The 14,947-nt window shown below is 50.8% G+C and overlaps 6 protein-coding genes across 6 annotated transcripts; 2 read left to right on the forward strand and 4 right to left on the reverse strand.

Moving 5' to 3' along the window:
* The first annotated feature begins 701 nt into the window (after positions 1-701).
* Positions 702-2,729, forward strand: FVEG_13143 (POT family proton-dependent oligopeptide transporter). Its single transcript, XM_018902521.1, has 2 exons — positions 702-1,164; positions 1,224-2,729. The coding sequence occupies exons 1-2, from the start codon at positions 731-733 to the stop codon at positions 2,623-2,625; spliced, it is 1,836 nt and encodes a 611-aa protein (XP_018761284.1). The 5' UTR covers positions 702-730; the 3' UTR covers positions 2,626-2,729.
* A 1,055-nt stretch (positions 2,730-3,784) lies between these two features.
* FVEG_13142 (hypothetical protein) lies at positions 3,785-4,379 on the reverse strand (the record flags this gene model as incomplete). Its single annotated transcript, XM_018902520.1, has 2 exons — positions 3,785-4,102; positions 4,152-4,379. 2 exons carry the CDS (start codon positions 4,377-4,379, stop codon positions 3,785-3,787), a joined length of 546 nt encoding a protein of 181 aa, XP_018761283.1.
* A 617-nt stretch (positions 4,380-4,996) lies between these two features.
* On the reverse strand, positions 4,997-5,557 carry FVEG_13141 (hypothetical protein; the record flags this gene model as incomplete). Its single annotated transcript, XM_018902519.1, has 2 exons — positions 4,997-5,217; positions 5,269-5,557. 2 exons carry the CDS (start codon positions 5,555-5,557, stop codon positions 4,997-4,999), a joined length of 510 nt encoding a protein of 169 aa, XP_018761282.1.
* A 483-nt stretch (positions 5,558-6,040) lies between these two features.
* Positions 6,041-7,202, forward strand: FVEG_13140 (hypothetical protein; the record flags this gene model as incomplete). The annotated part of the gene is made up of 2 exons (XM_018902518.1): positions 6,041-6,115; positions 6,165-7,202. 2 exons carry the CDS (start codon positions 6,041-6,043, stop codon positions 7,200-7,202), a joined length of 1,113 nt encoding a protein of 370 aa, XP_018761281.1.
* A 208-nt stretch (positions 7,203-7,410) lies between these two features.
* Positions 7,411-10,396, reverse strand: FVEG_13139 (hypothetical protein). The gene is made up of 4 exons (XM_018902517.1): positions 9,412-10,396; positions 9,029-9,366; positions 8,917-8,982; positions 7,411-8,868 (listed from the first exon to the last, which is right to left on the reverse strand). Exons 1-4 carry the CDS (start codon positions 10,277-10,279, stop codon positions 7,519-7,521), a joined length of 2,622 nt encoding a protein of 873 aa, XP_018761280.1. The 5' UTR covers positions 10,280-10,396; the 3' UTR covers positions 7,411-7,518.
* Positions 10,397-12,540: 2,144 nt separating this feature from the next.
* FVEG_13138 (MFS transporter, SP family, general alpha glucoside:H+ symporter) lies at positions 12,541-14,229 on the reverse strand (the record flags this gene model as incomplete). The annotated part of the gene is made up of 1 exon (XM_018902516.1): positions 12,541-14,229. One exon carries the CDS (start codon positions 14,227-14,229, stop codon positions 12,541-12,543), a length of 1,689 nt encoding a protein of 562 aa, XP_018761279.1.
* Positions 14,230-14,947: the final 718 nt, after the last annotated feature.

Genomic DNA, 14,947 nt, shown 5'->3' on the forward strand with positions numbered 1-14,947 from the left:
GCTGAAGACGCCACGCCACGAGCTGGTGGCTTGGCCCCAATGGCAGCCAAGACGTGATATAATAATATTCGGAGCCGGAGGGCGCCCAGATCCGACGTCCAAGCCGAGGCACTTCAAGTCTAGAAGATATATTGAATGGATCATTTGCATTATTTAATGTCACTGTTGCAATTCTAGACATCTCTTACCAGGTTCTCCCCTGATACTAAACCACTTCACTGGGTCAAACAGATATGGTCCTACCGATTAAAATGTTCTCGAACAAAAAACAGAATCCACTCCTTCGGCCGACGTTACGAGAATGTCGACCTTCCCCGTTGGGTATCATGGCAAAAGGACCGATCCCGTACAAACTAGTGCTCGGGCCAATCCCCGCATGTGGCCTAACCTCCATCCAGGAACTTTTGTCGTCAAAAACATCTCGTTCCTATTGGCTCCCTTGGCAGATAAGGTCGTTCTCCACTAAACAACTCTGTTGTCTAAGGTTACTTTGACCTGCGACTCTGGGGTTTCTTCGCTGCGTCTGTATCAAGCTGGGATCGTCCGTCACCTTGTTCGCTTTTTGAGAAGGTGGCAATCAAGGGGATCCATAATGGAGTGATTGCTTGAACCCCGTAGATAAAATCGTCTCATGTATAATTATCCTTCACATCCCCAGCCAGACCCAGGCTTCTCTCATCCCTCTCAACCCTCTCCTCTCTCTCTCTTTTGACAGTTTGATCTCGTCAAAATGACCACCGCAGGTCACCTCGACACAGACGCCATCGCCCGCTCTGGCCTCGCCGATCCAGAGACGCACGGCATCCCCCAGATCGCCGGCAAGGGCTCCATCGACGTGACACGCCAGCGCTCCGTCTCCGACTCGGACGATGAGCTCCCCACCGAGGAGGAGCTGCAGACGCTGCGCCGCGTCTCCGGAAAGATCAAGTGGGCTATGTACACCATCGCCTTCGTAGAGGCCTGCGAGCGCTTCTCCTACTACGGCTCCGCGGTCCTGTACACCAACTTCGTCGCGAAGCCGCTGCCTAATGGTTCGACCACGGGTGCGCCGCTTGACCCCAACGATCCCCAGGCTCAGGCTGGTGCGCTTGGTATGGGACCCAAGGCCGCGCAGGGTATTTCCCTGTTCAACCAGTTCTTTGCCTATCTCATGCCCCTTGTTGGGTGAGTCGCCTTACTCTTTTAACATGTCGTTGTGCGTCTTGTGCTAATACCCTCAAAAGTGCCTGGATTGCAGATGCCAAGCTCGGTCGTTTCCTCACTCTTCACATCGCCATTGCCATCTCTACATGCGCTCACGTCATCCTCGTCGCTGCTTCTTCTCCCACTGTCATTGTCCGCAAGGATCCCGCTTTCGGCGCCTTCATCGTCGGTCTCCTCGTTCTCTGCGTCGGAACCGGTTTCTTCAAGGCCAACGTCTCGCCCCTCCTCGCTGACCAGAATGAGGACACAAAGATGCGCGTCGAGGTACGCAATGGTGAGCGTGTCATTGTCGATCCCGCTGTGACCAACACCCGTGTCTTCCTCTACTTCTACCTGGCTATCAACATCGGCTCCGTCTGCGGCCAGATCGCAATGGTCTACGTTGAGAAGTATCACTCTTTCTGGCTCGCCTTCTTCATCCCTACCATCTTCTTCCTCGTCGCCCCAATTGTCCTCGCTCTCAACAAGAAGAAGTACAAGCTCAAGCCCGCCACTGGTTCCGTCCTATCCAAGTTCTTGCGCATGTTCTTCTACGTCCGCAAGCGCAGCTCTTTCTTCAGCTTCAACTGGGAGCACGCCAAACCCTCTCAGATTCCTGTTGATCAGCGCCCTGCTTGGATGACCTACGATGATGCCTGGGTCGACGAGGTCCGCCGTGGTTTGATGGCCTGCAAGGTCTTCCTTTACTTGCCCGTCTTCCATCTGGCTTACAACCAGATGACTGGTAACCTCACCACTCAGGCCTCTACCATGGTTCTCAATGGTGTTCCCAATGATGTCATTCAGAACCTGAACCCCATTTCTATTGTCATCATGGTCCCTCTCATTGATCACCTTCTTTACCCTGGCCTCCGCAAGATGGGCATCGCTTTCACCCCCATCAAGCGTATGACAACCGGTTTCATCATCTCGGCCCTCGCCATGGTTGCATCGGCTGTCATGCAACATTTCATTTATGAAAAGAGCCCCTGCGGCAAGTATGCCAATACAGAAGGTTGTAAACCCGCCGACATCAACGTTTGGGCTCAGTGCCTACCTTACATCCTGATCGGTCTCGGTGAGATCTTCGCCAATGTCACATCCTACGAGTATGCCTACTCCAAGGCTCCCGACAACATGAAGTCTCTCGTCATGTCTGTTAATCTCTTCATGTCCGCTTTTGCCTCCGCCATCGGCCAGGCTTTCACCCCTCTCTCCGGCGACCCTCTCCTCGTCTGGAACTACGTCGTTGTTGCCGTCATCGCTTTCGTCGGTGGTGTTGCCTTCTGGTTCAACTTCAAGCATCTCGACGCTGAGGAGGACAAGTGGAACATGCTCAAGGCGTCTGAGTACAAGGGCACTTACCAGCCCAACGCTCTGGAGAACAAGATCTCTGAGGAGCATGAGGAGCCCGCTGCTCCTAGGGACATTGAGAAGATGTGACTACCTCCCACTTGCAAGAGTTGCTATAAATTTAGTTGTTGAGATACCACCATATTCTATGAATAGATTGCCTTTTTGAGCAATGTAAATACATATTACATGAATTTACCGTTTGAGTGTCTTGACGTGAATAAGCTATTTGGCTTTTGAATTGTCTTGGTTGATTCTGTTTGCATTTGAGATGACTTGTACAGGTAGCAGGAATTGATCCTTTGTTCTACCTTCACAAGTTGTGGGCTAGAAGTGTTATTTGCAGTTGAGATTTGTGGCTGTGAGCTTATTCCAGCAGAGAGAACCTAGTTCTACCTTCATATGTTAAGCAAACGCTGTCAAAGGTCAATTGACTTTGGGTCGATTAGTCAACTCATGGATGAGACAGGTGACTAGACAAACTGTCCGAGACTTCAGCAGTAATACATAGGCTGAAGATCTCTTCATGTTGTCATGTACTGAGCAGAGTTGGTGCTTTGGATGCCGTGGACAGCTAGTGGAGGAAAGAGAATCCAGGATCATGATCTTAAATACTGAGAAGACTTAACTAGTCTGAGGCTAAACTTAGGATACACTCTATCAAGTTTATTTTCGTACTTAGTCCCAAGGGCTGATGTTTTCGCTCCCCGAGGACAGTTACTAAACGGAGCCGATAAGCTCAGTAGATTGCGATAACAGATACGCGCAGATATGTACATAGCGGGGTTCGCCAACGACACCATCACTTCGAAATAGAGACAGAGCTCAATCTCAGCGTAACATTCATTTTAACACAAGAAACATCGTGGCCTTGATAGCATGAAGCGTATCACTGAGTGTGAGGGGGTCACAATTTATACACACAGATCTCACCAGCTGTTTTGTCTCAAACGTTTCATGTTTGTCTCTTCTCAAGTATCATAATGCTATAAAAAGGCATGGTCTGCAATTTATGATACAATTTAGGTTATTGGACCTTACTAAGCTGTTGAATCGCTGTGTGTTGAGTGATTGTTCCAAAATATGAGGTTTGCTGAAGATGGGGGCAGCCGAAATGTGAATATGAAACGCAGCTTGAAATCCGGAAATAACACGGAAACGCGATTGTCCTTGTTTGCCCTCGTAGCCAACACCATTCTGCCTCTCTTGACTGCTAATTCCATACAAAAAAAAACCATTGAATGTGCCCCTAGATCTCCATGAAATCGTTGCTGTCAAGGGCAGATCCAGCGTTGGCATTCGCGTTCTTGAGAGCCCTCAAAGGACCGCGTCCAACCCTCGCATCAAGATCCTTCTTGATCCACGCCCACTTCGGCTTGACTCGTCCATTGGGGAGAAAACAATTTGGCATTCCCTCAAAGAAACCCTCTCCAGCGAGCGGTCCATCGAGAAAGACTCCACCGGTTGCGCGACGTCGTGCAGGGACGGACTGCCACATTTTCTGAGCGAGCTTGACGTCGAAGTCAGGAGTGTCCAGTCGGGGAAGATTGATCTCAAAGTTCATAGCCTGGACGAAAGTCAGACTTGGGAGAGGAGAAGAGGAGAAGGGTTCAGACCTCGATCTTGGCGAGTTTTGCATGGCGTTCAATGTGACGCGCGAGGCTGCCGTTGCGGTTGACGAGCACGGCTTTGCAGACGGGGCAGATCTTGGAGGAGCCGCGGAATGAGTTGGCAGATCGGGCTTTGGGAGGTGAGGAGGAGGCGAGGGACTTGGAGACCGGAGATGAGGGCTTGGGAGGGGAGGAGGGGAGAGATTTGCGCTTGAGTCTGGTGTTGAGAGTCATTATGATGAGCCTTTGTGAACGTGAAGATGAAGAGTTCAGGCGAGTTCAGAGATGTTGGGGGAAAGTATAAAGAGTTCTGAGGAGGTTTACGGAAAAGGGAAAAAGGAAAAGGAAGAATTCGAAGCGGGCCGACAAGAATGATGCTCAAGTAATATTTATGGATGATATGAAAAAGTGACCGTGCCACTGTTGACAAGTGCTGGGTCAAAATGGCTCGAATAAGGGTATAATGCTACGGAAATAAGACGAAGTAGACTCAGCTGCAGCATCAAGATCAGACGAAGTAAACCACTAAGTGCCACAGGAGTCTTGCACTCCTCCACCATGAGATTGCAAGAAACAGAGAACTTCAAAGCGAACGCAAATGTCTTAGAGGCTAAATGTCTTTTGAACGTATTTGTCTAGTTCCCATACCCTGCCCAAGAGTATCTGCCTGCCCATAGCCATGCCATAGCCCATTACAACCCCTAAAGGAGGAGCCAAAACTTGGGACCTCAATCCTCATTAAAGCTAGCCTAAGTTTAGGGTCCCTTTTTCTGAGTTTATGCTAACGCCTTGTATCAAGGCCTGATGTTTACCCACTCCCCAAGGCCCCCATCGCATCAACCCTTCTGTACCTATCCCAGAAACGGACGCTTGTTGCTGAGCTCACGCTCCAATCCGTCTCCATCTCTCTTCAGCGCACCGCGTGACATCTCCTCAACGCGCTCCTTGCACTTATACTCCAGCTCCGAGAGCACACTGCACGTCTCTCTAAGAATTCGAACGTCGTTCCGCTTGAGAGAACCAGCAAGACTCGCAGCACTCACGGCGCGATGGGCCGCGCTGACATTGTTGCCTGAGGTCATGATTAGGCCATTACAATATGTAGTAGGACAACTGTACTTACGAATCTCCCTGGCGAGATCGAGTAGAGAATCAGCTGGGCGGTCATTGATCTGCTTCTGCAGCTCGTCATTGCGGTCGGTCAGGCTGAGGATGAGAGCCTGGGTTTCGTCATCTGGATGGAGGTTGGTTTGCTTTTGACCGGCTTTGAGGCCGAGATCGTAGGCCTGGCTGCTGACATCTTCGAGAAACTTCTGGTGCTCGAATGAAGCGACGAAGCTGAGCTTCCTCAGTTCGGAGGGTCTATTGTCGGGAGGATTGTTTGAGGAGCTGCTGGGACTTTGGGATGACATTGTGTTTAGTGTAGTTGCTGAAGAAGTGAAGTAGAGTAAGGTGAATGGAAGCTTAGAAGTAAAGTGTTTGAAGATGATGAGGTTGAAAGAAGAGGAACGGAGAAGGAAGTGGGATATAAATAGGAGGATCTCGAAGGTCCAGAGATTGGGTTTCATGTCGCTGAATCAGAAGCGCAGCTGACGTTCCAACATGGGAGAAGTAGGCAATTTGGGTGCGTTGAAGGGGATGATGCGGTGTCAATATTTTCGTCTAGACTAGGTACTTCTGCCTGCTGATCTATCTCCATCCTCACACAAACTTATTTCATTCAACGTGCCTTGCATTCTTCCTCCACAAACAACAACCACCCAACGACATACAACAAACACACCATTAGCATCAGCCACCCTCCTGCTTGCGTATCACTTCAATGGTTAAACTTCGCCTCAGGAACGCTTCCTCAACTAAGGAACAGAATGCGCCGGTCTCTGCAACACCCACCAATGGGCAAGTCAACTCTCCGTTTCGACTCGGGGTTCGATTTCGTCCTCACGATGGCTCTACAAGAGCCCAAGTATGTACATCATCCCACGCTTCGCGCCCGCGATTCTGACAGATATGTTACAGGACAGAGACTTCGTAAAGCTCTTGAATGCGCCGACGAAGGTTCCAATGCATCTGAGTGACCTTCCATATGAACCCACGACCGTGTGTTTGTCCAAGAGCATCATTGCTGCCTTCAAGGAGGTGCAGCAGACAATGCCGCTTGACCTTGCACTAAGGCTCAAGCAGGCTGTCATGCAGACAATGAAAACCACACCGAATATGGGAAGTATCAGCAAAACCAAAGTTAGCAGCATGATGCCATACCAGAGATTGGCCGGAGAGCATGGCATCGAAAAGCAAGTTGGCTATCCAGACTGGTTTTTCATGGCTGCCTGGCTGGGCCCAGGGCATCCATTTCTCGAAGACATTCGCAAAGACATGTCAGATGTCTGGGGCGTAGAGTTTCCGACCGACGAGATCATTTATCCCATGATTATGAACCGCGAAACCGAAGTGAGGCTTTTCAACGGAGAAATTGCCCCTACACCTAATGAAGACTCCATCGAGGAGCGAGCAAAGACAATCAAGAAAAAGATCAACGACTCAACAGTCAATGGTCTCAGCGCTGCTATCAAAGACCATCTCCCTGATGCCCTCAAGCATTTCGGCGACGCAGACAGCGTGTACGCATCGGAAAAGAGCCTCGCCTCGACAAACCGCGAACTCGAAGACGCAAGAAAACAAGTCACCAATCTTGAGAAACAACTCGCTGAGTCTAAAGCATCGCAAGCCCGCGCACAAGAGACGACCAACAGCGAACTACAGAAGAATAAGAGCGACATGGAAACCCTCCGAAAAGAGATCAAGCAGCTCAAAGCCGCACAAAATTCGACCAACAGCTTCAAGAGGGTTGTCGAAGCACTCCGGGAGACAGTCGCTGGTTTGGACGCCAGGGTACTCTTTGGGGAGAAGAAAGTCGAGCAAGAGATGAACGCCCTACGCAGAAAAGTAGCTCAATCAGCTGAGAAAGCGGAAAAGGCAGTGGAGACAGGGGCTTTGGTTCTGAGCGTCCTGTCAACTCCTGGAGGTCAGAAGCGAAAGATGGATGAGATTTCTTGAAGAAAACGCCTAGTCCGTAGTTCACTAAACCTAGACTAAGGTATACTAGATTTACCTGGGTTATAGTAAATATATACCAAGTTATACTAAATTTACCTAAGTCTTTCTGGTACTTAGCTTAAAGGCCCTAAGTTCTGTCCATAAGGATCAAGAGACCATACAAAACTCTACGGCATATACTCAAACAACAGCTCAAGAAGATCAAATATGTATTCATAAATCGTATTCAACACCGTCATATATGGTATATCTCAATAACAAATCCAAGATCCAATCTCAAATGCCAACTGAAACCCAATCCAAGTCTATCCAAAGCCTAGACCTTACCCTGCTTATCATCAATGACCAACAACCCAGCATCAATCCCAGCTCTAGCAAACCTATCACCCAACACACCAACAGTCCGCTGAAAGTCCCTCTCAACACCAAAGTCCTCAGCGAGAGCATTGTCAAAGAGCGCGTGCTCACGACCAACGACGATCAAATCACCAACGCTCAGACGAGACTTGCCAACGGTCTCGCGAGCGTGAGCGACAGCGAGGTCAGGAAGGTTGCGGACTGAATCAACAGAGATCTCGACAAAGTTCACCCGGCCCTCGAGCTTGCCAGAGGCGTTGCTCTTGGCGGTGTTGAGGAGGTCCAAGTCGCTGGCCGATGGGACACTCTCGATGTTCTTGTCGTCGGGAGCGATGTGATCGTCTTCGTTGAAGTGAAGATGAATGACATGGATTGAGACGTGAGGGTTGTGAGCGAGCTGAAGGGCGAAGAGGAGAGCGGCGCGGTCGTCTTTACCGCCGATGAAGGGCACAAATATGCTTTGGCGCTGGTCTACGGGTCTATGGATGATGGCGCCATCGTGGGCGCTGTGAACTGATAGACCGGTGCGGGTTCGGGTGAGAGTTGGCTTTCTGGACAAAGCATCGCTGTTAGGATTGCGGTTGATGAAGATACCCGTCGTGCAAGTCGAGCGCTGAACAGCGGCGGCAACGTAGTCGATGTACGTTCTGCTGAAGAAGCGATCGTTAGGGTTACCGGTCTCGGTCAATGCAACAGCAGCAGAAGTCTCCTCGGCCAAACCTCCGTAGGTACTCCATGGAATGAGCATAAAGTCGGATCTGGCTTCCTCGGCATACTTGACAATGGTCTCTGCGTAAGCATTGGTAGGAATGATGGAGACCTGACCAGCAACAGCTACACCGTTGAGGCGAGAGAAGGTCTGGAACGCGGAGAAGACAGCATCACGGGAAGCGAACTCATCAAGCTCGGCAGACTGCATGACTGAGGATGTACGGTCTGTCAACTCCATGAGACGTACGCCACGAACTTCAAGGGGGCGATTGGGAATCGGCTGGGTCTTTTCCTCAGAAGTGGAGTCGGCGGCCTCAACGGTTGAGTCTGGAAGAGCATGAGTGGGCTTTCGAGATCCTCCGAGAAGCGACACGAGGTTGAAAAGTCCGGGAAGAGCGTCGAGGCGGAGATGAAGAATGAGGCGATGAGTTTGAGACTTGTCGAGAGCCTCTTCCATCTTGTGCTCAGAAGTTTGAGCTTCAGTCTGGAGAGGGTTTCCATCCCAGTCAATCTCTCCTCGTCGCCACTTGTCGACCTTCTGGCGATACCAGACAGGGTAAAGCCATTTAGTGAGCGGGGATGTTGTCACGGTGGTAACCTAACTCAATCAGCGGAGAATTGGGCGAATAAAAAGGAGAATACTTACGACTGCCATGACAACAAACATGGTGAAGGTTCGACTGGAGAGAATGCCGGCTTGAAGACCAATGTTCTAGAACTGTTAGCGCGGTATAATCCACCAGGGACGAGTAACTTACCAGCACAATGAGCTCTACAAGACCCTTGCAACTCATCAAGGCACCGATTGTCAAGCTTTCTCGCCAGAGACATTTGGTGAGACGGGCGGCCAATGTACCGGCGATGATCTTGCCAAAGAAGGCGCATGCAATGATGGCAATGACATAGCCCCATGTAGTGCCATCGTTGAGCAGACCAAGATCAGTATTGAGACCAGAGAGGGCAAAATAAAGTGGCAGAAGTATAGAGCCGACGAGATCTTCAATCTTTTCGGTCAACTTGATGGCAAAACCACCGTCGTGCGGACAGATGAGACCTATAAGAAACGCACCGAAAATGGCGTGTACACCAATGGCAGCTATATAACGTTAGATATGACAGCGAATGGGAACAGTGATCTTACCGGTGAACCAGGATGAGGCCAAGACGAGGAGAAGAGTCAAGGTAGTGATGCCCTGGGATGGGCCATTCTGGATGCTGTCGGTGCGTCGCAAAACCCAGAGAAAGACTGGCCGAACAGCATAAACCAGAAAGAGAACCCAAGCTGCTGCGGTCAAGAAGACATAGAGCGCTGTGAGGCCATTGGCGTTGTTGACGAGAGCGACACTCAGGGCGAGAAGAACCCAGCCAACAACGTCGTTGCCAATGCCCGCAGCAAGAACAGTGACACCGACCGAAGTCGAAAGAAGTTGAAGCTCAGAAAGAATACGGCAAAGAACTGGAAAAGCGGTAATGGCAAGCGCAGTTCCAATGAAAAGAGCAAAAGTGCCAAACTCCATATCCTTCATGGTCCCCTCATCGCCATATTCCTCATACAAGCCCCAAGCAACAGCAACACCAAGACCAAAGGGCAGCATCATACTAGCCAGGCCAACGCTGACAGCGACGCGCCAATTGGACTTGAACATGCGCGTATCGACTTCGAGACCGACGAGGAAGAGGAAGAGCAGGAGACCGATGGTGGCGACGTTGCTGAGGACGGGCATGGACTCGGTGGGGAAGATGTTCTCCTTGAAGCCGGGGATGCGCATCATTACGGAGGGGCCGAGGACGATGCCGCCGATGACTTCTGCGATGACTCGCGGCTGGCCGAACTTGGAGAGCGGCCATTGGAGCAGGCGGCAGAAGATTATGATAATGAAGGCTTGTACGATGAAGAGCGCGATGGGGTCTTTGGGATTGTAGTGGATCGGGTTGAGGCCTTCGATGATGCCGCCCTGGGGATGGGCGCCCGTGGCAGTGGCCACTGCAGCTGTTGCGGTAGAGGACATGGCGATTCGGAGGGTACGCTCGTGTCGGAGGGTAAGCGATGGTCGAGTCGCAGACGGCGAAGATGTTGACAGAGGAGGACAGAAGAGGGGACTGTCAGCCCTTATCTTGTGTCTGGGGAGACGACGAGAATGAAGCGAAATGAAATGGAGGCGGAGCTGGAGGTTAGTGACTGTTCCCAAAGGGCGGGCGGTCTGGGCGGGGCAAATCTGAAGCCAAGGCCCAAGGGTCTAGGCTGTCGTAATGGAGGGTGCCGACGCTAAACCTGGATTGCCCTTCTCACGTTACGCTCTCCAACCTTCGTAGCGCGTACTCGTACTTCATACAAGGTTTATTTCCTGTTATATAGTTACATTTTGGTCCAACACCACTATTTTGTTGTGTCAGACGTTCTATTCTGTTCTGTTCTTTTGCTTCGTGGCCCGATAAACTACAGAGCTAGCTAGAGGTTATTCGGTGGAGAAGTTGGGGAACCCTCCAGAACGGTCTTGGCGGGTGCAACAGCGACAGCTACAACTACAAGGCTTGTGACTGTGACTGTGACTGTGACTGTGTCACGATAAGCACGTCAATTGCGGGCGCATTCAGTTTCGCAAACACTCTTTCAATTGATACGGGTGTTACGGAGTACAACGGAGACTTTGGATGCATTTCGAGTCTGGTGCACGAGATCAAAGACGGTGGTCAATGTGATGTTACAGTGGAGAAATAAGCTTGATTGAATTGACACTGTAGATCTCGCAAAATGTCTCATCTCAAATTGTTTAGTTCATTCCATTTTCTTTGTCGCAGTCTGCTTGCATGTGATGCTCTGCTCTTTCATCCCAATTGGGTCCCCTGTTGCTCACGCGCCTTTTTTGGTGTCTCACCGCTTCGCGTCTAGACCCTTCCGACTCTGTTGGTGGGTGCTATTGAGGCTGGGTCAACTCGTGATGAAGGGTGTCACAAGCAGATGCGGGGAGTTGAATGTCGCAATGCGCTAAAGGCCCATTCGAGGGGAGGTAAGAAAGCTCAAGACTGGGTCCGTAAGCAGCAAAAATATTTAGGCAAGTCTAGCCTAAGCTTAGCAGCACCTTGAGTAATTTATTTTAACATCCTCTCCCAAGGTCTTGCGCTTTTTTGCTCCTCAAGACGTTCTCCCCGCCGGATCTCCACGATGCGCACTCTGTAATTGTTAGTGGCTCGTGTTTTATCTCTAGGCATCGCGGTAATTCATCAGCAGGGGTTGTCAGCTGGGTCGGAGCCAAGATAAAAATATGAGCTAAGTGGAATTTCTGCGAATGGCCAATCCGGGTGATGATTCGTCATTTTGACCAGGACGAATTCCCAGTTTGGACAAATTGAAGCTATTCCCAGGTTCATCATTCTTAGACACCGAGCGGTATCTTCATCCCCCCGGAACTTCCTTCAATTCTTCTCGATTGATGAATGTAATTTAATATCGCGCATTCTATGGACGCTTTTGTTCTGACCCTATTTATAAATTAAAATGATACGAATGCTAGAGAAATTATGGGCTCGTGATACAATCAGAAATGGATGAATCCGTATGGATTGCATGTTGAGGCAAAGGTCTAGACAAAAAGTACAAATGAATAAGCATGCGAACATTTTAGCGACATCAACAGTTGGGTAGTGCGATGAGGGAAAACGCCATATCGCGCAGAGAATTGCATGACGCATCGTCCATTGAAACGACAATACTCAGCCACGAGCATGTCCAACTAAGCTAATTTAAACATCGCAGCCATCTTTTCTATTATCTCCATACTTTCTAGCATCCTAATAACGCCCGAGTCACTGCGACATGCTCATGGGAGCGCAAGATTCGTCCCACCCATTGCCCTTGACCAATGGACGATGCCAAACACAAGATACGCAGCAGCTCCAGGCTGGCTTCGCTTCTAGATATCGCTGGATATGGACGTTGGCGACAAATGGTAACTCGTCGAAATGGTGTCGACTCCGGATGGAACTTGGAGACCGGAATGGACATTCTAGGGAGCGAACGATACACGAGTCCAGATATATAGTAGCAAATATCTCTTCGAGAAGGGCGGCAATGGTAGGCACGATATGGGCGAGTCAGGCGAACATTGTAGTTTTCAACAAAGTAAATTGACTCGAAACTCATGAATAAAGCTATTGTAAATATCCGAATGCTTCAAACCCCAAACTATCCAGAAGGTCCAAGCAATCTTCTCCTTCCAGCCCGAATCTCCATACAAAAGCCATGTGTCTGTCATGTACAAACACCAACCGATCACTCGACATGGCTCATACTCTTCTCCTTGATGTCGGAATCATGGTCACCTCGTCGCTCGGTCACCTCATAAGGGTTGACATAGGTCGTAGCAAACTTCCTCGCCGAGACACCCTGGTCGAACAGCATGTCAAGCTCAGCATAAGAGCGGTCCTTGGGCTCAGGAAGTCGGAAGTAAGCCCACAGGAAACACAAAGCGCAGTTACCAGCCCAGAAGAACGCCGACTTGGCTCCCCAGTTCCAAGCCGTCGGGTTGAGCGAATACAAGCCGATGATGTTGGTGTATGCGACACCGACGATGTTGTAGGCGTTTCGGGCCAACACGATGGTTCTCTGGCGAAGTCGAGAGGATGGCAGCTCGGCGACGAGGGAGTAACAGACCGGACCGACGGTGATGTCGTAGGTGAAGGTGTAGACGAGGAGAAGCGATCCGATTGCCCAGGAGTAACCAGGTGCCTTTGCAGGAATGCCTAGGCAGCCGGTGACGAAGAGGATGACGGTGAGGAAGAAGAGACCCCAGACGTAGATCTTGCGACGGCCGACGCGGGCCATCAACGGCCAGGAAAGCACGGTGCCGATGAATCCTAGGGCGAATTGACCGATTGTCATGGTGAAGGCAGATGATTCGGCGAGACCAGCTTGTTCGTAGAAGTATGTTGAGTTGCCCATGAAGGAGGAACCGCAGATGGTCTGGCAGATCCAGGTGAGGCAAGCAATCTCAGTTCGGCGGAGGTTGACCTTTCCTCGGAAGCAGTCCAAGTATCCAGTTCCCTCGCTGATCTTCCTCTCAACCTTGTCGGTGTGGACCATCATGGCGACGGTATCGTCAGCATTGACACTTGTGCCCTTGCTCTGCAGACGCTCCAGTGATCGCTTAGCGTCCTCGACACGGCCCTTGCGGATGTACCACCAAGGAGACTCTGGGGCAAGCAGCACAGCGATGAGAATGGGGATGGGCCATACCCACTGGACAGCAAAGGGGATCTTGTACGACCATTTGCTCTCCAGACTGATGCATCCACGCAGCACGCCCGAGGCGATGAGTTGTCCAATGACCCAGCAGAGGTTGACGTAGGTTGTGAGGTAGCAACGAAGGTGAATAGGGCAAACTTCAGCGGCGTAGGTCGTAGTAAGGGTCTGAAAGACGCCCCATGGAAGACCGCAGAGGATCTCGCCGGCAAGCAGCATCGACAGGCTGACAGAGAAGAACTGGATGAAGATAAAGGCAGTCATCATGACAAGCGCCGCCGCGAGAACCTTCTTGTATCCATAACGGTCGGCAAGCCAGCCGCTAGCGTACAGGCCTAGAATCTCGCCGACACTGGCACCGTTGGTAAGGCCGGACTGCCAAGCGGCGGAGATGGAGTATCCCCCCTTCCCGTCTGGGTGGCCGTAGTACTCGTTGAAGGGCTTCATGGCGTAGAGGTTGCCGATGAGGATGGTGTCGTAGCCCTCCATGATGATGCAGGTGGAGAGGGCAATTGACCAGCCCATGGCTTTGGGATAGGCACGGAGACCCTCCATGAAAGTCATGTTGTGTTCTGCGGCGGCGGCATTTTCGGCTGCGGTGAGGATGCCACGGAGCTCTGCGCTGTCGTTGACCTCGTGGATGTGCTGAGCCGCGATGCTCTCACGGCGATCGTCCATGTGAGCGACGCCCTTCTCATCAGGCCCGTTGTTCAACGCCATGATGTATGGCAGTGGGTGATTGTGAGAGTATCAGGGTGGTAAGGGTGAGATGGGATGATAGACAATTGTAGTCTTGATGATGATCTGTTCATGGTTTGGGGGAGGAGGAGGAGGCATGGCTTTATAGATGCAATCCCGTGCGCACACGAGATTCCAGCTCAGGCCAAGTTGAGAAGTTCAGGGAGAGGATTAACTCGATACGAGCAAGCGGACTAGAAGCATTGGCCAATCGGTTCGCAGTCTGGAGTGTCTAGACTACCCCAAGTTCTGTCTGTGGAGTCGCGGGGACCCCAAACGTCAAATTGCTTGGCTACGCGGCTACAAACTCTAAAGCTGGGAAAACTCGTCGGTCCGACATATCGGCTGGCGGTTTAATTGATCGTGCTTCACCTGCCGCTGAGAAAGCGCCTCTTAAACAGGCCATACCCAGTCTGGACAATGGCGTAGGTATGTAAGGGAATAGGGAGAGCAGGGAACGCGTTAAAATGCAAGATCTTTGTTGGAGGTGGCGCTATGACAGTGGCCAGAAACACGCGATTGAACATTCGATGTTGCTTCAGTCGGGGTAAGATCAAAGTGTAAAAACTTTATTTAATATTCTCTCAATGAATGCAGCATGTGAACGAGGCCAAGGCGAGTTATTATGGCCTTGATGTTCATTCGCGGTGTAGGCTTCTACATTCTTGCAAGGTTTAGACCTTCCGACTCCGACTAACAT

The sequence above is a fragment of the Fusarium verticillioides genome, chromosome 6 (genome assembly GCF_000149555.1).
Source record: "Fusarium verticillioides 7600 chromosome 6, whole genome shotgun sequence".
NCBI lineage: Eukaryota > Fungi > Ascomycota > Sordariomycetes > Hypocreales > Nectriaceae > Fusarium > Fusarium verticillioides.